Raw genomic sequence first — 25,926 nt, 5'->3', positions numbered from 1 at the left:
CCGGGCCACCCGGAGAGAACTCTGATCAAATCTCTTCAATGGAGTCAACATGAAAATATTAATTAATTGTGATACTATTTACTAGAAAAGGTTTGAATGGGTGAGGCTCAACAGATGAAACATATTGAATTGTTTCAAGGCGGACTGGTTGAGACTGATGATGAATACTTTATTCAGGGAACTAATGGACTTAGGGAAACTATACGAAGCTTGGCATGACCGCTAGTCATGTCATTCTAACTAGTTTACATAGAATGTTCCAGTTGATTTGAAACTATTCACAGGATCATCAGCACTAGGGTCAACAGGATTAAGAGGATCCGGATCTTCATTGAAGATCAATAGCATAATATAAACGTCTACCTACTCATGAATAAAAAGGGTTTGAGGTGTTGGGCCTCAACCCATATTTAATTTCCGATAAGCTAATACTGTACTTTACAGCCTAACTATACCTAAATAAGATATTTGTGATGCTAAGATAGTAGTATTAATATCCCATGACCATACGAGACCTCGGGATCTAAATCCACCATCTGTACTTGTTTATGCATTGCATAGCATAATCCTGAATAGTTCATCAGTCCATCGCCAAGTCCATCAACATACATTTCATTTCACTGAAAAATGAAATCAATAGCATCATTGATCTAGTGGTGCTGTGATGCACAACTTCTTTATTATTCTATTCCAAGCTTTTTTATTTTTATTTTTTTTATATTTTTATTTTACTCTTGCAACTTTGATACTTACAAAGCTAGGTTTATGCTGGGAAAAGATACTCATGCCTGAATTCTAAGGTGTCTAAAATATATCAAGTTAACCTCTTTAGTCTACACATGGGTAACACCCGTGGACCTTATAATTCAGGTATCAAAACAGTAGCTAGAAAGACATATCTATCAAGATCAAGGGGATCCAGGAGTTGAAGGAACATCCATGTGTTTCGAAAACCAAACATCAAAAATTAGAATCTGTAAATCTGGAGAATATTTTCTTGTAATAGTTTACATATAACAAGAGGGGTATGACTAACTAGTTGATACCTAGGTAAAGCACATTATAGAGAGTTAAAAAGAGATAAAACCCTGCCAATTGATCTAATAAATCACTTAGATCTTCCCACAAACTTGCCCGATCTAATCTCATCCTCACCACGACGAGCAATCTCTTCATTCCACTGCGCACTTTCGTCCGATCCAAAAGCCTTGTCAACAGCCGAAGTAAGCGTTCCACGAATTGCCTCTCCAGCACCCTAGTTCTTATCAGAAATGTCCGCTCCAAATACTATAGTGTCTGAGGATATAGGACCACTTACATGAAGACCGGCTGCAGCACCCTTGACTCCCTTTCCAACGTCATTGCTCACTTTCGTGGACTTGGGCTCTCCCAAGCCACCTGCAGTTTCATTTTCCATGTAGACTCGCTGCTCGTGCTGATGGTGCGGTCCTCCAGCGGATGAGGAGGTATATCCAGAACCTGTGGCTGAATTGTAGCCCGTTGTGGCTGGGTCATATTGCGAGCGTGTGTCTAGTTTGCCTGGGATGCCGGGTGCTCCAGTTGAGGAACCGTGGGAGGGGATGGGGCCGGGGTGAGCTTTTGGGGTTGAAGATGTATCCATTTTAGATATAACTTGCACTGCATATAACGAAATAGAATTGAATAGAATATGTGACGATTAAAATTATCCGAAGAAGGCGAATTTATATAGATTCTGGTTAGAGTGAATGACGTCAGACTGACAGAGTTGCTCCGCTTGCATAAAAGACCAAGAAAATACAAGTTCAGTAGATCGAGATCGACTTGGTACTTTCTGTGTAGAAATTATGGAGTACTAAATGACATGTACTCTACCTAATTCCTAAGATAGGACTGAACTTTTGTACTACCCACCCACATGCCGAGGTACAATCTATAGTTGTGGAGCTTATTCCCAATCTGGGGATACTCCGAATGTCTATTGTGCATCTCCAGTTTTCCCAGTCCAATTTCAACTCTCTAAAATTTCATTCCTCAAATCAAACATACCACAGATCAGATCATCATAATGTCCTACAAGCAACTCCTCTACAGTATCCCGCCCGCTCCGGCCATAAATCCCTCCCTAACCTCCGGCACTTTCAAATTGAACATCGTCCCAAAACCCGACAATGTACCTACAGACAAGATCCTCGTGCGAGTGCACTACCTATCCCTCGACCCAGCCATGCGCCAATGGTTAACAGCCAAACGCTCCTACATAGCCCCGGTGGAACTAGGAGCCGTAATGCGCGGCCAAAGCACCGCCCAAGTCATCAGCGTCGGAAGTAACCTGAAAACCACCTTCAAAGTAGGTGAATGGGTCGTCGCATTTTCGGGATGGCAAGAATACGCCATCCTAGACCCCCGCGAAGTGCAGAAGGTGACTCTTCCACCTGGTGGGCGCCCGACAGACGCTATGTCCGTTCTGGGTATGACAGGCCTCACGGCATACTTTGGTATGCTGGAGGTTGGGCAACCGAAGGCTGGCGATACTGTTGTTGTCTCTGGAGCGGCGGGCGCGACTGGGATGGTTGCGGGTCAGATTGCGAGGATCAAGGGTGCGAAGCGAGTTGTAGGGTTAGCGGGGAGTGTAGAGAAGTGTGAATTCTTAGTGCGCGAACTTGGATTTGATGCTGCGATCAATTATAAAGATGTGGATTGGAGAAAGCAGTTGAAGGAGGCTACACCTGAGTATATTGATGTCTTTTTTGATAATACTGGTGGTGATATCTTGGATGCGTGCTTGGCAAGGGCTGCGCGGGATGCGAGATTTGTGATCTGTGGTGCTATCAGTCAGTATAATGCTGCTAAGCCGAAGGGTCCGGCGAGCTTCATGACTGTGATTGTGAGTTTTGTTCTTATTCCAACTCCCATTTTTTTTTTCTTTCTCTTTTTGTTTTGGAATTTTTTGCTAATCGTGGATTTAGTCGCAACGTGTCACTATCAAGGGCTTTATCGTTTTTGACTATGCGAAGAAGTACTCGACTGCGCTGCAGGAGCTGGCCTCTTGGATTTCGGCGGGCAAACTCAAGCGAAAGGAGCATATTGTTCATGGTGGGTTGGAGGCCGCACCTCAAGCTTTGGTTGATCTTTATGCTGGCGTCAACACCGGCAAGATGATGGTCGAAGTTGCAACGACTAGTGATGCACTGGGAGGAAAAGCTAAACTATAAATGTTGGAAGAGCATTGGGATGGAACCAAGATTTAGTTAATACGATTATGTTAGGATGATATGAAGGTTACTATTCTTTTTAGATTGGCTATGGTAAGTAAGCTCCAATAGCTACTGTACGCTAGACATTTTGGCTCGCAATCCTTTCAAGGAAAAGTGCAATCCTTGTGGCTGGTCCAGCTTCCATACTAGAATGTCGACAGTGGCATCTCGGACATTGTCCCGATACTATGCAGCACGCAATAAACGATGGATGTTAAATATATGACGGCACTAAATCAAAGTGTACCATCATAAGCCCAATTGCCCTGCTTCACAGATACAAACGCCATTGATCCATTCCGACTGAAGTATCTGCATGGAAGTGATTCGCTTAAGAGAATTGGGGTTTAGCATTGCGTAGATAGAATTTCGACGCCTCTAGAAATAAAGTCGATGTTAAGAAATGACTCTCGGGATTGAGGAAAATATCCATACCTGTCCAAGTGCTTCAATAGGGGGATAACCATCTTCCGTACGGCGACTCTCACGGTATTCCAAGTATCGAGAGTCCTCATGATGGGGACGTGCACTACGCCACAAGAGACGACCTGTTATTAGTGCCAGATAGATGATACCAGTAGCCCAGACATCCTCAGGTCTAGGATCTTGGATTTCATAATATTTATCTGCATTGCCCTTATTCTTATCTCTATGTCGAAATCCCTCCGGTGGAATGTAGGGTAGACCCATGAACGGCAACCAGGCACTCGAAGGTGCTTCATTACCAGGACCAGAGCTAGCGCCCCGAGGCAATAGAGTTCCATAGACGAACGATGAAAAAATACCAGGTAGAGAAAAAGACCACTGCGCTGATGTTGACGGGTGTGGGTGAGATGCCGGCTGAAGGGCTGGTTCCTCTTGCTCTACTGGAACCATGCATTCCGACAAAATACGACGCACATGTCCGTCACCAAAACCAGCAATTTTGACTGCACCATAGCCAGTGAGAAGAACTGTTTCCAAGCGGATGTTCCGATGGGCAGTATCATGCTCGTGTAAGAAGGAGAGGGCACCTAGGATTTGTGCCACGAGACAATCGGCTTCAACAGTTGGAAGAGGGCCGCTGCAGGAGAGTAGATCATGCAGATTTCCTCCTTCACAGTAGGGCATGACAAGACAGAGCTCAGCGCTATCATTGTATAGGAGATCGAGTATTGGAACGATATTGGGGTGTTGGGGATGAAGATTGGATAGTAGGGTAGCAGAGAAATGGGACATGTGATGGTCTGATGAGCCGAAAGTATTTGGCCGGTAGACCTTTATTGCGCGTAGCTGTTCTGATTTGGGACCTTTAGCAAGTTTGTCATGGTGTATACGGATGGTGTTGTTGGTGCCGTAGTGTGATATTTCTAGGCATCGACCATACTTGGCATTGAATGGGAGATATGGTTCTGTGTGGGCTTTGATGCTGGTATCGGAGGTTGTCTCAACTCTCATTAAAGGAGCATGATCTGTTGAATTGGAGACAACATTGAGTTGATCATTCTTGAGTGAATGTTTTATAACACTGAGAGAACGGTATTGGTCGTGATAATCAGGAACACTCCTTGCATGGGTCACATAGTGCTGGTGAGGGACTTGGGATGATCGCCGCACAGCTTTCCAGGCGTTCTGGTCAAAATGGTGTTTGTCCTTCATCGAAAGGATTGAGATAAGGTTGAGAATGAAGCAAACGATCAAGTTGGAGACCACGTTTAAAAGGGGATTGTTGTGCGAGGTTCATCCTGGCGCATTTAACGTGAAATATTATTCCACGTGAAATTCTCAATGGAGTATAAAGATAGAAGAGCAAGTGACGGTCACATCTTCACCGCTTATATCATATCATCATAGGTATCATCATATCGACAGCATCCATTATGATCCATGGTTCAGCTTAGCTCCATTTATCGAATGGATTGGATATGACAAACTGCTCATCTCCAGTCTACAGATGAGCTATTTTCTATTTCCATTCAAATTTAGAAAATTATAGTATTCTCTCTGTGGATCATACAAAAGAGCTTTGAAGTGGGAACCATATAATGTTGTGGCGAGAATTAATCGCGCACATGGATCCATCTACCCAGCTACAGAGGCTGTGCACCAACTAAGCTGGAATTGTATGCGCCTTTTTTAATAGCCATCACAATGAGGAATCCATTTTTTCTTCTGTTGTCTGTTCCCAAGGAAAGTAAGACCGATGAACCAGAGAAAACATATAGAACTAGATGTAGTTGGTTACGTATTGTCATAGTGGGTTAATGGAAAAATTTGGTTGGATGTGAGAAGCTTCAGACAGTAATATTACCGTATTTACAATACATCCCAGGATGTTTTCTACATCGGAGTCATGCTCATCCTTGTTATGATAAGCTTATACCTTTCAGTATAGTGTACTTCCTATTCCATGGAAAAATCCTATTACATGCGGGTATTGCCCTGACTTGGAAGGTCCCAAACGAGAGTAAAGCTCCGTACTGTGGCTGATTTGCTCCTCTTGGTGGCTCCTGTCGCATGGCTTTTGCTCTTGCTATTGCGTACGAAATACGAATTATTCCTACTGTTAATGCGTCTACTTGAAAAATTAGGACAAAATCCTTTATCAAGTGGAGTGCTCTCATCTTATCTAGTTTTCCCCAGCCATCACATCAGCCTACATAAGACGTTGATCCGCATTTACCTTCCTACACTTGTCACCCCATTTCCATCTCCAAAGCAGTCCCTGCACAGGCTACTTGCCTTTTCTTCATATACCAATCCTCATGGATCCTGCTTCCTCCCTTGGTAAAGATGAGATCAGCGTCGAGGCTGAGGAAATAGAGCTGAGGGCCGCACGCAATCGAGTCATCAACTTCGAAGATTCGTCCACTGAAGCTGAGGCAGGGCAAGTTGAGGCAATGCGTTCAATATACCAGCCAGCTCAGTTCATACGCACGAAATCCATTGGTTGTGAAAGTACCAACAGCCGGAGAGAAGCTGCTGGGAATGTTGGATTTCCCATCGAGTTCCGTACTCTCTCTATCCAGATCTCTGAGTCCCAGATTGTCTCGAAGCAGACATCCCAAGAGCCAGATAAAAAGAAGTTGCCAAACCAGGATTACTTTGAAAGCCTTGATTTCCATACCATTGACAAGGAGAAGCTCTGCCAGGAGTTCAATGTCGACGTTCGCACTGGCCTGAGTGTGGAAGCTGCTTCAAAGCGTCTTCAACAAAATGGCCGAAATGTTATTGCTCAAAATCATGAAAATTACCTTAAGAAGATATTCTTCTATGTCTTCGGTGGCTTCTGCTCTGTGTTGTGGGTTGGGGTCATCATATTCTTCGTCTGCTGGAAACCGCTAAGCAACCCACCATCTGTGACCAACCTTGCCATGGCAGTCTTGGTCATGATTGTTATTGCTCTGCAAGTCGTTTTCTCTGTTTTCCAAGACTGGTCAACAAAAAGGGTTATGAATTCTATCTTGAACCTTCTTCCCTCGGATGCCTTGGTCCTGCGTGATGGGAATCTGATTCAAATTCCCGCTACCGAACTTGTTACCGGAGATATCGTCCACATCAGTATCGGAAACAAAGTACCTGCCGATATGCGCCTGCTCCAAAGCTCGGGTGATGTTCGATTTGACCGCGCAATTTTGACAGGAGAGTCGGACGAGATCGATGGTGCTACCGAGCCAACTGAAAACAACTTCCTCGAAACCCGGAATATTGCTATGATGGGAACTGGTGTTACAAATGGTAATGCCGTTGGTATCGTTGTTCTGACGGGTGCAAATTCGGTCATGGGCCGAATTGCCCATATGACAGCTGGTGTCAAGCCAAAGCCTACCATCATCCAGAGGGAAATCACCCGTTTCGTCATGATCATCATCGTCCTGACCATTATTCTCGCAGCGATTATCTTGTTTACATGGCTGGGATGGCTTCGCAAGGATCATCCTACCTACATGAGTGTGGTTGCTATGCTGAACAATGTTATGGGCTGTGTTGTCGCTTTCATTCCCGAGGGAGTCCCCGTCGCCGTTGCCCTAACACTGATGATGGTCGCCCGCCATATGAAGCAGAACAATATTTTGCCCAAAGGACTGGCAACTGTGGAAACTCTGGGATGTGTGAATGTCATCTGCTCTGACAAGACTGGAACCCTTACGCAGAATCGCATGTTCGTCAAGTCTCTTGGTATGGTGGATTGGGAGTTCAAAACCGAGGACTTGGTATCTGACATGGAAAGTTCCGAAGGATTATCGAACCTACTGCGCGCATCCGTCTTGTGTAATGATGCGTTCTTCGACACGACCACCCTATCCCTACCAACGCACGCGCGTAAAGTCAATGGAAACGCCACCGACGCTGCCGTTTTGCGACTTGCAGATAGTGCGGGTGCTGCAGCTCCTCAGAATCTCGAGCCTTATGAGCGTGTGCACCAGATTCCGTTCAACTCCAAGAATAAATGGATGCTTACCATGCATGTTGATCCGGTTGTTTCATCTAGATATGTGATCTACGTCAAAGGTGCACCAGATGTTCTGCTGGATCGCTGTGATACCTACTGGTCTGCCATTAATAATGCCGTCCGCCCTCTAGATGAGCAGGCCCGTCAGAAGCTTTCTGATTTCCAGGCCAAGCTGTCCCGTCGTGCTGAGCGTGTGATTATTCTTTGCCAGCGCCACTTCGTGCCAAGCAACGAGCTCGGGTCCAATGGGTTTAGTGATGAGATCATGGTATCTGGAGTTCAAGATCTGACAGTACTAGGCATATTTGGTATCATTGACCCACCTCGTCCTGAAACTGCCCAGACTGTTGCTTCTTGCCGACGTGCAGGAATTCGCTTCTTCATGGTGACTGGTGATTTTGGACTGACAGCTGCTGCGATCGCACGGGATATTGGAATTTTTGAGGGTCACGCTGAGCCGGACCTGATCGGTGATCTACGCGATAGCCTCGACGCGGAGTCCAAGATTCATCACTCTCGATACAGCTTGCTCTTGGAGGGAGGAAGTTTGTCCTCCTTAACCCAAGAAGAGTGGGCGGCGGTCTGTTCATACGAGGAAATTGTCTTCGCCCGTACCAGCCCTGAGCAGAAGCTGCGCATTGTGACTGAGCTCCAGGCCAAGGGAAACATTGTGGCCGTGACTGGTGATGGTGTGAATGATGCTCCAGCTCTCCGTTCATCTGATGTCGGTATTGCAATAGGCTCTGGTAGTGATGTGGCCATTGAAGCAGCTGACCTGGTCCTCCTGGACCGCTTCGATTCTATCGTTGAGGCAATTCGTCAAGGACGTCTGGTGTTCCAAAACCTGCAGAAGGTCATTGCATACCTACTTTCCGCCGGCAGCTTTTCAGAGATCTGGCCTGTCCTCATGAACGTCTTCTTCGGCATTCCATCGCCGCTAAGTTCATTCCTGATGATCGTTATCTGCGTGTTCACCGATCTATTTCTCTCGTTGTCACTGATTATGGAAAAGGAAGAATTTGACCTTTTGAGTATCCCACCCCGTCGCCCCAAGCACGACCACCTGATCAACCTCCGTATTTATGGCCAGTCATACCTATTTGTCGGTGTGATGGAGGCATTTAGTGCACATGCCATGTTCTTTCTTTACATGTGGAAAGAGGCCGGAATATCCTTCAGCGACCTCGTTTTCGCATTTGAGAAATACTCCGACGGCTTCCACGGATACACCCAAGATGAACTCACCAACTTCAACAACGTCGGCCAGTGTGTCTACTTCGTCACATTGGTGATCATGCAGTGGGGAAATATCCTCTCAGTTCGCAACAAGCGCCTGTCTATCCTTCAGGCCGATCCCATTCGACCGGCACGCCGCAATCCCTGGCTACCGCTGGCTATGCTCACTTCGCTGCTTATCGCCATATTTGTCACAGAGGTTCATGGAATCCAGAGACTTTTCAATACTGCCCCTGTTCCTCTTGAGTATTGGTTTATTCCCATTGGTTTGGCCCTTGGTGTGCTTGCCATGGACGAGTTGCGTAAGGCGTTAGTACGGTTGTTCCCTAAGGGACCAGTTGCTTGGGTTTCGTGGTAGAATTTGAGGAACGAAGTTACGATTTATCCCTTATTGTTCAGCTGTTGGTTTGGTGGCATGTTTATCAGCTTCATTATTTTATCTTAGCTCAGTTAACCTAGCGACGAATGTCAGGTCATCACTGACTTATGTACGTCAATTCCACTTATAAAGTAGGCCATACGTTGGTAATAGAGGTTAATAGAGCTGTAATTGAGATTTAAGAAGGTTGCCATTCTGAAAGATGACTGCATTGTTGATGTTTTGATGATTTGGAGATTTTGCAAGAAGCCGCAACGCGACTGTTGGAATAAACCTTACCCACATGGAAATTCTACTGAAAGATAAGATATCAGGTGGAAGACAAATACAAGCAAAATAACCAAATATTATCTCTAAAATCTAATAGCAAAGGACTACAAAAAATGCACCACGTCGCATTCCACCCGCCATGAGTAATGAAGTGAATGGAACCAATATCCAGTGGCAGTCAAAACATTAATGATAGACGAAGAAGAAGAAAAAAAACAGCATTTGCCATACATAATGCGCGACTAAAACAAAGACCCAAATTTCCTCCCAGCTTTAAATGATCCAGCAGACCCAGCTTGATTGCAACAAGCCCTTCAATCGACAGGTGGGCGCAGGACTCACAGATGATATACAGTAGGACAAGCTTAGTGAACGTGGCCAATGTCCGTCTCGTAAGATAGAATATTATAATTCTGAGATGAAGGGGACTGATAATTTATAGTAACATGATTGAAGAAAAAGGCAAAAAAATAATTAAGAGGATATGGAGGAAGCCAGCTATAGTCTGAAGCGCGACGCTAGTCCGGAATAGGTCAATGGTTCATGTAGAATTTTGTCACGTGATGGATAGAGCTTGTCAAAGGCCCGATTCCATTTACAGTTAGTCTATTTTTAGTCAGCATTGGAATCCCACCATGGGATTCCCACCATAGCTACACATACACACATACGCATACTGCACTCTCATTTGCCCACTAGAATCCACTATTCCTTTGGTAGTCAGACCTCCATTTGACAGTTATGAGCCCGGCTCGCCGATAATTACCCTAAGAAAGAACATTTTAGGGGTAAACGAGACTGAAAACCGTGTCCGCGATGTCCGGCGATATACGGCGATATAAGACTGAAAGACGCCTCACAATGGCAACAATGGTACAGACGAGTCAAAGCTGTAGCCATTGGCGGCGACGTCTGGGACTACTGCGATCCTGAACTCAGGACCGAACGACCAACATTGGGTCCAGAGCCACTAGACTACCCGCCTAAACCAATGCCTTTACCAAATACAGACGATATTTCGGTAAAGAAGAGCGAACAGCTACGACGGGAATGGAGAGATGACGTTGAAGACTACAAATTCCGCCTCCTATTCTACCAGACCAAGAAACGAGCGATTGAAGCGGTGAACGATTACATCCTAAAGCATCTCACCAAAGCTCTGGCAGAAGGAGGCCTCTAGAGTGCTCTTAGGCCTTGGCCTTACACAAATACTAGAGGATCCATGCGTTTTTATTGGTGACGGCGTCATAATATTCTTCTATGTTGACGACTTCCTGATCGCCAGTCATAAAACGAAAGCCAAATACGCCAAACAGCTTGAATCAGAGCTTGAGAAGACGTGGGAATTGACAGACCATGGCGACGCAGAGTGGTTCCTAAACATACGCATCGTGCGCGATCGTAAACGATGCCAGCTCTGGTTATGCCAGGACAGCCATATTGACAGTATGGCTGCCCGTTTTGGCCTAAATAACCGACCGTCAGTGGCTACACCAATGCCAATTGAAGAGCTCTTACCTTACGACGGAACTATAACTCCTGAAATGATCAGGCTATACCAGGAGAAAGTGGGATCGATACAGTATGCAGCTACTATAACCAGGCCTGATGTGGCCAAACCAGCCACTAAACTGGCCCAATTCCTGCAGAAGCCGGGTCCTAAACACCATGCAGCTGCAGATAGGACCATCATATACCTATTCCATACCAAGAATAGAGCAGTCAGATATGGTCTTGGCCACCATTCTGACCATTCCGGTGACGATCGAAGCGCTTTTACCAGCCACACTTCCCACACCGACGGTACCAATGACCCTGTTTTCGGCCGAAAACCAGAGTTATTCGCAAAACACCATTCCACTGGCTCAATGGTACTAACCATAGCCAGTGACGCATCTTATGGAGACCATTCAGACCGTAAGAGCTCTGCAGGCATGATATGCATGCTCTTCGGTGGCCCAATCGACTGGAAAGCGTCCAAACAGAAGACAGTGACGACGTCCACTACCGAAGCAGAACTGCTTGGTTTGTCTAACGCAGCCAAAACATTGAGTTCCTAATATAGTCGTTCCCCCGTGACTCGGGGGTCTGTTTGTTCCGTTCCGGGTTTATGGTATTGCACGATTGCAATATCCATGTTCCGACATTTATCCTGTAAATCCATATTGGCGTACGTGCGTGCCTCTTTCCAGGGCACTATCCAGGTGCCAATGGCGTTCGTTGGCGTACGATTTAGGATATAAACCACAGCCTTTACCGCCTCTGGCCATAGGCTGATGGGGAGACTGACGAAGTCCTCCAGGGGGAGATTGGCGTCATACAAACAACAGACGCCTTACAAAACATCTTACAAACGACGATGCCAGTTGAAGATACAACGCATTTAGACCCAACTGAGCAGATAGATGCACCAGCACCACTAAATAGCCAGGATCCTGGCCAAACCAGCCAGCCAAACAGTGCTAGTGGACCATTTAACAGCCAAACGGTTCAACCGACTGACGCATCTACTGGAAAAATTGATGCCCAAAGACCACTTTTCGGCCGAAATACTGGCCAAGTTGAGCCAAATACACCACGATACCCTACCCCAACAGAGATAGATTGGCTGCCTGGGACGTTCCCAGAAGAACCAATTGAGCCTGATACGCCTGGCGGCGCACCTGAGTCGCCTGATTCGCCAGAGTCAGTGCCAAATCAAGGGGTGGAGGTGGCTCTAATAGAGCCAATTGAGGGAGATTTGCCCCTTTTCTCTAGGAGGGCCCTGGCGCGTGTAATTATGGTGCCGCCTGCCCGTTCAATTGGACCATTCATCTCAGGTTGTCCTGGGATCGAATGCGTTACCAGAATACCTTGGTTATCCAGGAAATGCTCTGCAGTGATGTCTGCAGCTTTCTCATTATCGTAGTGGATTGCCCGTATAGGTAGATTCCACCAGTTCTTTGCCATCTCAATGAAGTATCGAATCGCGTCATTTATCTGCGTTTTTGTACGGCAGGTGATGAGCCAATGAAAATGAATGCCGTCGACGTAAAAATGGCATATCCAACGCTCTTCATTATATGCGATTGACATCTGTATCAGGTCTAGGGAGATTTGTCCGAATCGACCATACCTGCGTCCTAGAAAGCGACGAAATATCTGTCTAGGAGCTCTAATAAGGCTGCAGACTGGGCATGGGCTCTGTATTTGGCCGTTCGTACGGTCACTGATTGGTTCAGTATGCATCGTTTAGGCAGTTTGGCCTCTAGTCTGGCCGCCGACTGGGCCAGTTGGGTATGTTTTATCTGTCAAAACGGCGCCGTCGACAAGCTTGGGTAGTTGGTGTAGGGCATCATAGTGTAGGTGGCCTAGGCGACGGTGCCAGAGCTCTAATGATGTCTTAGACTCTAGTGGTCTTCTAGAATCCCTACCCATGTATGCGTGTTTTTCTGCCGAAAAGTTTTCGCCTGAAGTCTTTTCGGCCGAAAGCGGCTCGACGATCAGTAAATTTGGATTTCGTATCCTCTGAATGGCCAGGACAGGTGTTCTGTCCCTACCAATAAGACAGTCTTTTCTTGGCTCCTAATCTCCCCCTTTATCGTTCAGGGCATGGTATGAGAGTAGATTCAATCTAAACTCTGGACTGTATAGAACGTCTGAGAGTATAATTGACGTAGCTCTCTTGGTTTTTGGGTCAATCCCATTGACCTCGCACTGTCCCGTTGTCCCTTACCTAGGGTTCGTCACCTCTCCATTCCCGTCGTAGCTGTTCGTTCTTCTTTATCGAAATATCGTATGTAATTGGTAAAGGTCTTGGTTTAGGCGGGTAGTCTAGTGGCTCTGGACCCAATGTTGGTCGTTCGGTCCTGAGTTCAGGATCGCAGTAGTCCCAGACGTCGCTGCCAATGGCTACAGCTTTGACTCGTCTGTACCATTGTTGCCATTGTGAGGCGTCTTTCAGTCTTATATCGCCAGACATCGCGGACACCGTTTTCAGTCTCGTTTACCCCTAAAATATGCTTTCTTAGGATAATTATCGGCGAACCGGGCTCATAACTGTCAAATGGAGGTCTGACTACCAAGGAATAGTGGATTCTAGTGGGCAAATGAGAGTGCAGTATGCGTATGAAAAGTGTATGTGTGTGTGTGTAACTATGGTAGGAACCCCATTGTGAGATTCCAATGCTGACTAAAATAGACTAACTGTAAATGGAATCGGGCCTTTGACAGAGCTACATAAGCAGACCCACTTTTACCCCAGATTCTTGGCTCAATTTACTTTTTGTTTTCTGCTCGGCATTATATTGATTCCTATCCTATCTACAAAGCACCACTTGATTTGGACGAACAGTAAGCTAGGTCGGTGATAGTTCTTCGTGGGACATAACTCCGAGCGATTGAAATTGTCAATATCTGCAGTGACTACTATTAGCTGGCCCAACAGCTGACATCGGCCAAATGTGCTCATGCCACGGCTGTGCTGAAATTTCAACGGCTTAGGGGCTCTAACGCAGTGGCAGCCCTTGTTTAATTTACAGGGTCATGGGCAAAGCGACCTGCGGTAGATTTCATACTAGTTGCCAGGGTTCCTAGGCTGACTGAAGATGATGAGCGAATAAGTGGTGTTCGTTAATTATGTAGCTGATATTTATATCACATTATCTGAAAATCTTGGAAATATTTCAAGAGCAAAGAGCGACAAATGATTTGATGCATTACAAGGTTATATACGGGCATACCTAGGTTGTAGTTCGATGCGGGTTTGAAGTCTTGATACGATTTGCACAGCAAGTTGTACTCGAAATTGATCCGGACACCTAATTTGATACCATTTTTTAATACTACAGTCAAATACCAAAATTAATAGCAGAATAATGATTAATGGGGTTTGCACTTACCATGGCGGTACAAACCACAAAAAGCTTTATGGACACTCGTTGAACAATCACCCAGAACCTTATATGGCTAATCAAGACTTTTGACGTAGAATGTATGATGGAGGCAATAGGCTCATCAGCCCGGGCCATTCGGTCCATTCTGGCCCGTCTCTGGAATAGGCTAAATCTCGTGACTGTAAACGCCGAATTTACCCACGTGCAGGTGTTGCAGGCTTGAACCTCTCGAAGGAGTGTCGCTAAATGTACAGTCCTGAAACCCGATGCATGATTGTTACTATACCAGGCAGACCTCATGATGCCGTCGCTTGTGATTTCACATAGCTTCTGCAAGTCCACTAGAGATATTCTCTTTATTTAGATGTTGAAGCGTACAAGGCATATATTGTTCGAAAAAACCTGATGAATCGTGGATCCCCAATACCCTTCCTCCTGCCCGAACCGAAACTTGACCCATTGTTGTGGGGTGGAAGTCGGAGTCTGGGAGACTAGAAACAGGCTCCTGGCAGACGCATCTTGGTGGATGGCGAATAGTGAGGATACATCCATGTTGTTATAACTGTGTCGGTCAATCGGACTGTTGCAGAGATCACGTTTGAATCCATTGTGCCCAAGTAGCCACTTTTGATTTTGCGCAACAGTCGGCCTCGCTATCAGATAAGCACACATCAGTCAACTGTGGTCTCCCGGCCAGCGGTCTGAACCAGCCGATTACTTCTGTACCTAATACTCCGCTTATAATTTCCTCAGAAGAGCTCCCCCGGGGAAGCTGACCCAAGAATTCCTATTGCCTCCCTGGAGTGGATTGCGTGGCTCGCATTCACATGGCGTTAGCAATTTCTTTTAAGTTGGTTTAGGGTTCCAGCTTTTTCTTTTTCAAAGCTTATATTAGTATTCAGTACGATACCCAGTTTGCTGTTAGCAATTGAACTATAGAAATTGGCATTATTCCCCTTATGATCCTATCTTCCTAGTCTTTTTCCTAGGCGCCACAATCCTAAGTTCTCTCATAAAACTCTTAGGGGTTGTCTGTAGCCGTGACTCGATTGTAGCTCGAGGACAGTTCCTTAAGAACGACTGTTATCATCTTGGAGATTCCTGATTCTATCAGCTATGCATCGTTCTTAGGGGGTATTTGGCTGTATGTCTCGACGGGCATTGTGCCTAGATGCTCTTTGAATGCTTTCGGGAAAATAGTAGCAAGAAAGACTTATTGCCGAGACGGACTCAATGCAGCAAAGAAACACGAAAGTAATGAATAATGCGGGGGTGACGAGTCCTGATTCATGACATGGACTTTGGACAATACCTACTATGGTATGGCCCTGTGGAGTTGTTACAGTACTTCCTCGACCCAATTTTCTGCCATATTTTAAATACCGGCTTTACACCTCTAGCTTCAGTGGTATTCCTTTAACTCTACTGGGAAATCATCGGACAAGGATATCGTTCCTTCACAGCTACCCCACCACCCCTTCTTTCCCCTCTCACATTCTCTCTCTCTCCCCCTCCATCATCCCCTTTCAGACACATCATGCCAACCGAATACGCCCTGAAAAGCAATTACCGCGAACAAGAGGTGGCAGTCCACTCTGCGGACCTTTACCTTTTGGTATTGACCTAAACCCCCTTTACGAAAGAAAAAAGTGCGCTAACAAATGTTTAATTACAGCAAGAATGGGATGACGGACTTGCAATTTCCGATAAAGACCAGCGGTCTAAAATTTTTAACAAGTGGCTGGAGATTGGTTTGTCGGGCCGGATGGTTAGTCCTACCCACTCCCCAGTGCATCATTTGACAATGGATTGTAGCCATATACAAAACGCCTCGAGGAGATGCATTCCAATGATGAAGACATTGCCGATCATGAAAAGGATCTTCTTATTCGCGTCCGAGGTATCCCTGCCCTTCAAGCTGTTGGTGATATGTGTATCGTACGAACGTTCTACGGTGATGGCTCAAATGAGGCATTTGACGAGATGATCCGTTCAACCGAGTTCGATGGGCCATCATATACAGTTTTAACGACCCCGCCCTCTTGGATGAAGGATCAAAAGACGGGTTGCAGTCACTGCATAATATCCTGATCTTGCTACCACAAATCATTGAAAGCTCAGAAGGTCTTATGACTCAGTGGGCAGATGGTATGGTGGAAATTAAAGAAGAGGCTAAACAGGCCGGCCTAGCAAACTTCCCTCCAGAGGAATTTGACCAAGAGGACTTTGACCATCATATGGACATGCTTCAATCTGCAGCCCAATTTGGACATGTTTTGGTCTATGATAAAGAGGCTCATAATACTGGTGGGAGCCTAATGATGCTCTATTTGGACAATCTTGGCCGAATAATACGCCATTCCCGGTTAGACGGATATGGGGAATTGACTGATGTTATGGGTCTATTCCTCGCAAATTGCTACGATGAGGGGACTTTCCCGTGGGAGAATGGGGAACCTGGTGAGCACTGGAAGCCTGATCAGATGGCTAAGCGATGGGGCGAAATTGAGCCTCTGGAGGAAGTATAGTGTAGCAATGAACGATCCGAGCCATCGTATTTAAAATGTATTTTACACACATAATACATAGCTATAATTTTAAAAATGTATTATACTGCTCCACATTCTACTCCATATTCTACTAAGTCAAATACACCAGAAAAAGGTAATAAAAAACCCGAAATATATTCATTCTTTAACTAGAACTTAGTATAACCTCCATTCGCGTCGATAACGGCCTGGCATCTTGCCCCCATAAGGCCAATCTGCTCTTCCAAAAACTCCTCTGGGACAGCATCCCAGGCCTCTTTCACCACCTCACGTAGCTTATCATAAGAAAGCTGCGTATCAACACGAAGATAATGCCTCCCAATCCAATCCTTCATCCAGTTCCAAACCATTTCGATAGGATTTAGATCCGGAGAGTTGGCTGGCCAAAATATAGGATGAATTCTGCGGCAACAGAATTCTTCCATTGTTTCCGCCGCACGATGAGCAGGGGCATTATCCTGCATAAATAATAAATTCAAGTCTTCTTCTTCCCACACAAGCTTTGTTATACCTATAAAAATCAATAATATATATCAAAAATAAGCTTCATCATACTTACCTTCCACTAAAGGAACGATTCTCTCGCAATAGCTCTTGCTCCTAATGGTCCCCCATTCCTTCTCCCAGAAAAGACAAGGCCCTTTCTTGGCACCATAAAAGCTCCCCCAGAACATCCACCCAGGATCTCGCTGAAGCCATGTACGCATACACAAAGGATCCCAAACTTCATCAGGTTTCCGGGTAACCCAGATTCGTCGGTGAAAGACCGATGTCACCCAGGTCTCATCGGACCAGAGAACTCTACCCCATTGCTCCCTTGTCCAATCAACATGTGCCTCAGCAAATCGGAGGCGAGCTTCCTTTGTTTTATCGGTCAAAAGAGGCTTCCGAAGAGCAATACACCTAGTATAGCCCCTCTTTTTCATAGAAGAACGAAGCGCTTTCCAACCAACATCGAGTTCAAGATATCGAACAAGCTCTTTCCAGCTCATTCGGCGGGCAAGCTCAGAAGAAGAGATAAACTCTTCAATCATATCTAGCTCAGGAGTAGATAACTTAGCGACAGCACCTTTCCTTTTACGCGGTGTAGGCCGCGAACCCATACAGGCACATTGAACCTGCCGAGGGCTTAAGCCTGTCTCAGCTGAAATTTCAGCATAGGTACGCCCTAATTCTCGTAAAGAACGAGCCAATAAACGCTCCTCTCTAGTAGCCGGAGAACGAGCTTTTGGTGTTATAGGAGGAGGAGGAGAAGAAGGAGGAGTCTCAGGGATCTCTAGCTCAAGGATAGTGAACACCAATGGTATTCCAGTCTGGGGCGTTACATTGCCCACCGGCACCTCTAGTGGCAATCTCTACATGACTAGGTCAGTGCGACAAACACCGTTCCCAGTTGTCATCACACCGTAAGTCTCCCTCCTTCATCTCAAATATCTATAAAGCTCCGATTGTGCCAAATTTTGCTACCTCTGTAATTTGGCCGCAATCTAGAAAGTACTCCATAATTAACATACCTTTTTCAGTGTGATCGATGGAACTACACAAATCAATGGAGCCACAACTACCTACACACAGAATGCGTCAACCTTTATTTGGAGCACATATACGGACTATAAATCTGGAGAGACAGTTACACTTGGAGGTTCAGCCACAGTGGTTAGTGGCACAACTTTAGCCCCTACTACGACTACTATCACGCCCCATCCCTATCCAACAGCAGTCGCATCTACCACCGACCGAGTCTTGAACACCGCTCTAACCTCTTGGACTCCGGGAAAACCGTTAAACCTAGTACAACTAGTACTTCAAGCCGCGGCTCACCATGTAAGTCTACTCTATTCTGTTTATAAGAAGTTTACTCACTCGTATTTCAAAGGCTTCCCTTTTTGCTTTTCAAATTGCCCAATTTGTTTTCCTGGTTTCGGCATCGATACGAGTAGCAGTGGTAGTGACAGTAGTGGCGGCGGTAGCGATGACGACGATGGAGATGGGAGCAGCTCCTCTAGCAAGACTTCTACTTCTACATCTACCTCCACTGAGGAGAGTACACAGACAGCCGCCGGCGGTGCCGATTTCACTCTATGTGATTTTCCCACCACGGTAGCAGCGAGCAGTGATTTGGATGCTCTTAGTTCCTCGCTGAGCTCAGACTGTATGCATATGCGGCTATTACTAGCACCAGCACCACAACAAAGTCAACCACAGCATCCAGTGCTACATCTACCACACCTACTATCTATCAGTATACAGGTGATGAATGTGACGACCCTCTTGAAGAAATTTTTGAGCTTGATCTTGATAGCTGTCATTCTATATCTTCTACTATAAAATTAGTCAAGGTAGAATATGACGACTCGATCTATCAGGCTGAGTTATGGGCAGGAGAGGAATGTACTGAGGGTGGTATAACAGATATTGCGCCTTCTGGCGAGTGTATCTTCGTGATAAATACTTTAGGTCTTAGGTCTATGAAGCTTCTTAGTAAATAATTCGATGTGAACATTAAAAGTATCCTATCCTATCCTATATCATTTTCTTACCAAGACTGAATGCTCAGCTCTCAGAGACGTGCTCAGTTCTACTCATTGAGCAAAAGCAGCAAGGGACGAACACTAATACGGAAGGTAAATGCCAAGAACTGGCATGGAAAATCCGGTACATACTTCTGCACGTTATCGTATGTGGAAATAATTCAGATCATACCTTGACGCGGGATTTGTATCCTGGTCTCTCAGCCCTACCTTGGCGGCCGGCCTACCTCTGCCGCTTCCAAGGTAAATTAACCTGCTGATTCTACCTGAGGTTATTCTATTAGCAGTAGTAATTCATGTAAGCTTACTTTCCAACTTCAAGGCAGTCCACTAACCCAAGTTTGACGATGTGGTAGGCTTCGCTACCCACCGCCATACAGCACAGAGTGCACGTGGATACATACCTTGCATGAGCAAAGACATGACTGATCAGAAGTTCGTAAAGAGTGCTTCTCATTCATCAATGAAATCCTCAGCTCTGCGGGGAAGAGCTGAATAATACCAAATATGGTTAAGCGCCGGGACGAAGTCCACAATGGCTTCGGGTGTTCGCTCAGAAGTGGATCTGAATTGAATCGGGGTCCAGGACTAGGCGCCAATAGCAGGAAGCAGCCTCATGGATGTGGATATGGAGATGCAGATGCAGGATTTCTTGAGATCGATGGGGCAACCGCTCCACGTCTACGAGGCAGATGAGGGGTCTAAGCGGTTGCAAAAGAAAATATGGGAGTGCATAAATACGAGTTCGCCTTGTCTCATTTCAGGTCTCAGACCTGTTTGTCCTCATTCTTATAAGATCATTCTTATAGAGACCCCATCTTTTTGAAGGGATATCACCCCTTCTTGATTTGCTTTATTGCATTCACCATCTTCATGAAGTTCGATTTGGAGCTCCAGGGTGACGACTACATCCTCCGACAAAGGAAGGATGTAGAGCGAACTCCCATCTCAAAGCGCATAATCATCTGCTGTGACGGAACATGGCAGTCAGCCGTATCAGGGAAGAAGAATATCCCATCAAACGTGACCCGACTCTGTCGAGCACTCAACCGAGTCGGAACAGACGAAAATGGTAAAGAGTGGCAACAGGTAGTCTGGTATGACTCCGGAGTCGGCACGAGCTCAAACCCACTCAGCGACGTCATAGCAGGAGCCTTTGGTAATGGGCTGGAGACGAATGTCATCGAGGCATACAATTTCTGCGTGCTGAACTATAACCCCGGTGACGAAATAATGTGTTTTGGGTTCTCGCGCGGAGCATACACGGCTCGAACCATCGCTGGCCTTATCTCGGATGTGGGAATCTGCTATAAAATAGATCTGAACCGGTTTCCGGATCTCTGGGCTGTTTATAAGACTTTTCCGCATGGCGATCGGTTTCATCGGAGTGATCTTTGGTTTGACTGGTTGTGGGGGAAAGCAGATGAGCATCAGGGTGCTGGATCTGAAGGAAATCGGGAGCTTATTTGTGAGGAAGCTCCTCAAAGAGATTGGGCACAGGAGGGTTCGAGAGAGGTTAAGGTTGTTGGTGTTTTTGACACCGTTGGCTCGTTGGGAATGCCGGAGGTCATGGGAATTAAGTTGCCAACCACGCCGAACAACAGCTGGCACAATGTCGGGCTGTCAGATAGTAAGGCAAATTTTCAATTGCAGTAACATGACGCAAATGCTAATATGATACCTTCTAGACATCAAGAATGCCTTCCAAGCCCTGGCTCTCGACGAACACCGCAACGCATTCTCGCCATCTGTGTGGCATCTGTCTAACAAGACAGCCACACCAGAGGAGGTACAGCAACGAAGAGACGAAGAAGATCAAGCAGAGAAAGATTACTGGTCAACTTTGCAGCAAGCCAAGGATCTCAAAGCAGGAGGCAAGGCCACTGATAAACAAGTGAATGATGCTGCTCGACACGTCAATGAAGCCGCCAGGGCATGGAACAAGGCCTCTAGAGAACGTGTTATATTCCAGAATCGTCTAGAGTTGCATCCGACTCTGAAGCAGGTCTGGTTCCCAGGTTATCACATCCACGTCGGTGGAGGGTCAAATGACACGCTGAAAAATGAAGGCGACATGGAAGAGATGTCCAATATCACATTCCACTGGATGTTGGACCAAGTCAAGATTTATTTGTCACTTGATGAGCGTTATATTGCCGGAGAGCATCACGAGCGTGAATCGAACCTTGCAGCTATAAACTCGGCCTATACGAAGTGGAAGACGACAGAGCAATCTCTTGAGACGACATCGTGGGGCAACAAGGCATGGAAAAATATAAAAGCCGTGGCTTCAGCACTTAAACATCCACTATCTTTCTTCAATGAACCAGCTTACAAGGCGTTACGCGAGTATGGCTGGGGCACGGGCATTCTGAATGACAGCTTCACGGCAATTTACTGGCTCAATGGACAAAAAAGACGCACACCGGGCGAATACGCCATGGAGAATGGGGAGCCCCTTGGTGACACTTTCGAGTTTATTCACCCAGTGGTGAACTTCAGATACGAGAACTTCAAGAAAATTAACAGGAAGGACCACAAACATATCCTGTACTCGCCAATTGGCCCTGCTGTGAAGTATGAGCGCTGGAAGACGACGGACAGCAATGAAAATGTGTCCTTCGTTTATCACATAGGCAACTCGCCAAAACCAATTCCTGAGTGGAAACTTGGAGGGTTGGATGCCTATGAGCGATTATCTATCGCTGGAACTACGGCTTATGACTATGTCGATAATTTGGACGAAGAGCTCAAGACAGGAATTCGAACGATCCGTCGCACGGCTCGGGATAGGTCAGAATTATCCACTGAAGTCCCTGTTGCTGCAGTACTCGATACTGGAGACAACCATGTGGCAGAACGGGAGGAAATCGGTACTTCTGGTGTGCCTTCACCAACAGAAGCTCCTATTTCCGGTGTACTCGATACCGGGGACAATAAGACAAGTACCGCCAGCGTGTCCTCAGACGAGGAAGATTGGGGTAAAAGCTCCCAGGCGACAGAGTTTGACGGCAGACAATCGGGGAACTTTCACCCAGAAACTGTCGAGTCAAAGATCTCAAGCACACAAATTTGCCGAGACGCTTCACATGACCTGATCTCAACTCCCATCCATTGATGGTCACTTACGTTTTATATTCGGATCCAAGACTGCCTTGCTATAATATTTTTTTGATATGATGTTCGTTAATAATGTTCGTTAATAATGTTCGTTAATAATTCAAAAACAAGCATAATAAACACAGAGTGTTGATAGGGAGTCGGTTGCTATTTAAGCTACAAACGATCTTAGCAAGCTTCAATCCAGAATATAATATTTTGAGTTGAAAACAGGTGTGAAGAAGTGGATAAGGTGGAGTCTATGACAGAAGGGAAAAAAAAATGTAAAGCGCAAAAGAAAAAGAAAACCAAGAGCCAGCGAGCGAATTATGGAATATACACATAAAGCCAAGGGATAAATGAATCAACAACTGGCGTAAGGTGGCACGAAGCTACCAATGTCATTGTAGTCAACAGCAAATATAGTGTTGAGTCATTGAAACCACACTCCCATTAGATAACTAAGTGGACATCAGGTGGAAGAAGTTGGACAGATAATATAAAGTGGTGAGGGGATGAAGCGAAAGTATGCCTGCGGCGTGGTAAGGTGCAGTCACAGATATCAGATGATTATTGGACCCGAGCCTTTCCGGCTTCTCGTACGGCGGCCATGAACCCATCCTCGTTGCCTGCAGCGGTCAGGATCCAGTAATCAGCCACTCCGGCACTTGAGACTTGGCCTGAGAAGCCAGTAGCTGCGGGAGCACTGTGGCGGTCTTTGGGCTTCTGAGTGTTGACGCCCATATGGCGAGGACCCCAGCCTAGTATTTGGCACACAGCTTTACGAGATTCGTCATCTGGTTGGCTGAAGGATAACAGCTGGACTTGGAGACAACCGAGAACTGCGACGGCGGCGCGGATCATGATACGGTCACCTTCAAATACCCAGCAATCCCACACGCGAGACACGCGCTCAAGATCGAGGCCGTTCGTGAGGAGGGACTGGAAGATAGGTTCCCAAATTTCTTCATCTGACAAAAGGAGCGTCTGCTGAAGATGGTCTGCTAAGCGACCGAACTTATAACGTAAGGTATCAGATGCCAAGGAATATGTCCGAGCCATAGCCCCGCGATCCCAAGTGAGGAAGGCGACTGGAAGGGGCCGATTGAGGACATTAGCCATGGCAAGGAAAGCCGAACTGGGAGTAGGGAACTGGAGCACGAGAAGAGCCGCAATAGTGTGAAGACCGTGAACGTAGCCCACATCACTGCGGTACATCGAATAGGCTTGCAAAACATCAATCAGAATGTCCCTCAATGGACCACCCTTCCCAAAAAGGTTCAAGTCTGGGAATGCATGCTCCGCATCTACATCAATTGCATCGAAGCATTCAAGCATTCGCTTATTACTTTCAGATTCCGCGTCAGTCTTCGACCGAAGCTGCTTAGCCCGCTGTAACGCTTTCGTGAATGTCTCGTCAGTGAGTTCAAGTTCGTTGCCTATGGCACGCGCCCACGTAGATCCTCGGCTGCGGGCAGGGATACCACGCCACCAGAGTTCTCGGGTACGAGGTTGGCGCATGGCGCGGTCCCAATTTGGACTAATGACGTCGTCCCAAATGTTTTGGAGGGCTGCCCGTGTAGTGTCCTTCGCGCATTGTTCGGATGCTGCGCGGGCAGCTTTGCGTTTCTCAGCTTCACGAGACTGCTCCATCATCTGTTTATACTGCCTCAAGTGCTTCCTCTCTTCGCTCTGGTCCTTGGGTGGCAGCCAACTAGGGCGGGTCCGCGTGAGTACCTTCTCCTTCTCCTTGCTACATGGCAACGGGTCAATCATAATGTTCGATTTTTGCAACGGCGGCAACTGGATGTTTTCTTGCAACTCCCGTGGAGAATTGGAGGTGCCATTTTGGACTGCATCCTCGAGTTTGCGCTCACTATCGTCTGCATGGAATTCAAGGGCCTCAGTGATGATCTTTGCCTCTTCGGAAAGGTCCGAAAGGAAACTATTATAGGAATAAGTGCGGGGGTTACGCGGTGATATTTGACCCCGTTCCGGCCCAGCGGAACTCGAGCGCTGCGTATTGCGCTTCATGCGGGCGGCTCTGGATGCGTTGGATGTTGATGGGACTGGCGATACAGTAACATGCTCGATTGGCAATGGTCGTCGACCAGGACTGCGGCCATTCGGACTCGCGCTACGTGATGGAGCACGTTCTTGAACAGGGCGTGGGGAAATAGGAATGTTCCATAGACTGGCATCGTCGGGTAGATCATCGTCGGAGTCATGGTACTCGTCTTCCAATTCCTTCACAGTCTTGCGATTCGGTTGCCATGTCTGCTTATTATTTGACCCGCGGGAGGACAGAGGCGACAGAGCTAGACTAGAGCTACTAGCATTAGACTGGCTTGAAGTTGGCCGTAGTGGCGATGTTGATCGGGACCGACGAGACGGTTGTAAAGGGCTCAGGCCACCCGTTTGACCGTTAACTGTGTCTCTCCGATGCGGAGATCTTGCGGAAAGGGAGCTCGAAGGCTGCGAGGGGCGAAAACCTCCATGGAAGTTTTTGTTTTTTGGAGGCAGAGAGATTCGTTGCCTCGTCTTTGTCGCAGTCAGATCGCGTGTTGTGGCCGTAGGGTTCTTAATGGGTAATTTAGCGGCGGGCGACCGCACTGACATAGAGAAATCTGCATCGTCACTCAGACCGATTTCTTCGAAGTTGGAGACATCATTGAAGAGGCTTTCGGGTCCGTCAATATGCGATGAATGAAAGGAGGATGACTTCGAGGACTTGGAGCCGGACAGCTCGGGCGGAGAATTAGGTGCTGGCATTACGGTAGCCATGGTCGCATGTATATGTATTCAAACACACTGTTGCTCCACAGATACCATCGGCGTATAGTTCGATATGGGTGAGATAGGCAAACGATCGCACGCAAGATTCGGATTTCTATTTCGGTGATGATGTTGTTGCGGGTAGGACTTTGATATAATATAGAAACACAATAACCGATCGATCAACGTGGTACAAGCGAGAAGCGAAGTGCAGGCTCAGCCGCAAGCCTGATAATAACCAGATCAGGAGTTTGTGTTTGGCGGAAAGTTGTTTCAAAAAAAAAAAAAGAAGAATCAGGAGGCCAAGATGACAGGGTCAATGATGGGGCCGCGAGACAACCTGGAGTTGAAGTGGAGGAAAAGTGAATGTATGTGGAGATAAAGCCAAAGACCGGGAAAGAATCAGAATAACAAAAGAATGAGAGACTAGCTAGATAGATGAGAGAGAGAGAGAGGAAGAGAGAGGGAATGAATGGAAGGATGAAAACGAAGGTTGAAAGCGGAGCCTCAGGCAAGTACGGCCGGTCTGGCCGAGAACAGGGGGA

The 25,926-nt window shown here is 46.5% G+C and overlaps 9 protein-coding genes across 9 annotated transcripts; 6 read left to right on the top strand and 3 right to left on the bottom strand.

Annotated features, from left to right (window-relative positions):
* Positions 1-1,108: 1,108 nt before the first annotated feature.
* Positions 1,109-1,621, bottom strand: dprC (the record flags this gene model as incomplete). Its single annotated transcript, XM_057205459.1, has 2 exons — positions 1,109-1,255; positions 1,319-1,621. The coding sequence occupies 2 exons, from the start codon at positions 1,619-1,621 to the stop codon at positions 1,109-1,111; spliced, it is 450 nt and encodes a 149-aa protein (XP_057066066.1).
* Positions 1,622-2,047: 426 nt separating this feature from the next.
* N7495_002789 (NADP-dependent oxidoreductase) lies at positions 2,048-3,194 on the top strand (the record flags this gene model as incomplete). The annotated part of the gene is made up of 2 exons (XM_057205458.1): positions 2,048-2,866; positions 2,949-3,194. The coding sequence occupies 2 exons, from the start codon at positions 2,048-2,050 to the stop codon at positions 3,192-3,194; spliced, it is 1,065 nt and encodes a 354-aa protein (XP_057066065.1).
* Positions 3,195-3,485: 291 nt separating this feature from the next.
* On the bottom strand, positions 3,486-4,874 carry N7495_002788 (uncharacterized protein; the record flags this gene model as incomplete). Its single annotated transcript, XM_057205457.1, has 2 exons — positions 3,486-3,614; positions 3,672-4,874. 2 exons carry the CDS (start codon positions 4,872-4,874, stop codon positions 3,486-3,488), a joined length of 1,332 nt encoding a protein of 443 aa, XP_057066064.1.
* Positions 4,875-5,980: 1,106 nt separating this feature from the next.
* On the top strand, positions 5,981-9,262 carry N7495_002787 (cation-translocating P-type ATPase; the record flags this gene model as incomplete). The annotated part of the gene is made up of 1 exon (XM_057205456.1): positions 5,981-9,262. One exon carries the CDS (start codon positions 5,981-5,983, stop codon positions 9,260-9,262), a length of 3,282 nt encoding a protein of 1,093 aa, XP_057066063.1.
* Positions 9,263-15,964: 6,702 nt separating this feature from the next.
* Positions 15,965-16,955, top strand: N7495_002786 (uncharacterized protein; the record flags this gene model as incomplete). The annotated part of the gene is made up of 4 exons (XM_057205455.1): positions 15,965-16,042; positions 16,103-16,195; positions 16,243-16,427; positions 16,451-16,955. The coding sequence occupies 4 exons, from the start codon at positions 15,965-15,967 to the stop codon at positions 16,953-16,955; spliced, it is 861 nt and encodes a 286-aa protein (XP_057066062.1).
* Positions 16,956-18,335: 1,380 nt separating this feature from the next.
* On the top strand, positions 18,336-19,304 carry N7495_002785 (class v protein; the record flags this gene model as incomplete). The annotated part of the gene is made up of 2 exons (XM_057205454.1): positions 18,336-18,343; positions 18,500-19,304. 2 exons carry the CDS (start codon positions 18,336-18,338, stop codon positions 19,302-19,304), a joined length of 813 nt encoding a protein of 270 aa, XP_057066061.1.
* Positions 19,305-20,014: 710 nt separating this feature from the next.
* N7495_002784 (uncharacterized protein) lies at positions 20,015-20,203 on the top strand (the record flags this gene model as incomplete). The annotated part of the gene is made up of 1 exon (XM_057205453.1): positions 20,015-20,203. One exon carries the CDS (start codon positions 20,015-20,017, stop codon positions 20,201-20,203), a length of 189 nt encoding a protein of 62 aa, XP_057066060.1.
* Positions 20,204-20,380: 177 nt separating this feature from the next.
* Positions 20,381-22,625, top strand: N7495_002783 (T6SS phospholipase effector Tle1-like catalytic domain-containing protein; the record flags this gene model as incomplete). Its single annotated transcript, XM_057205452.1, has 2 exons — positions 20,381-21,137; positions 21,196-22,625. The coding sequence occupies 2 exons, from the start codon at positions 20,381-20,383 to the stop codon at positions 22,623-22,625; spliced, it is 2,187 nt and encodes a 728-aa protein (XP_057066059.1).
* A 551-nt stretch (positions 22,626-23,176) lies between these two features.
* Positions 23,177-25,390, bottom strand: N7495_002782 (putative TBC domain protein; the record flags this gene model as incomplete). The annotated part of the gene is made up of 1 exon (XM_057205451.1): positions 23,177-25,390. The coding sequence occupies one exon, from the start codon at positions 25,388-25,390 to the stop codon at positions 23,177-23,179; it is 2,214 nt and encodes a 737-aa protein (XP_057066058.1).
* Between the last annotated feature and the right edge of the window lie 536 nt (positions 25,391-25,926).

This window comes from Penicillium taxi, assembly GCF_028828555.1.
Source record: "Penicillium taxi strain IBT 34144 chromosome Unknown utg000002l_segment0_segment0, whole genome shotgun sequence".
NCBI classification, from domain to species: domain Eukaryota; kingdom Fungi; phylum Ascomycota; class Eurotiomycetes; order Eurotiales; family Aspergillaceae; genus Penicillium; species Penicillium taxi.
This window is presented reverse-complemented; position numbering and strand designations above follow the sequence as displayed.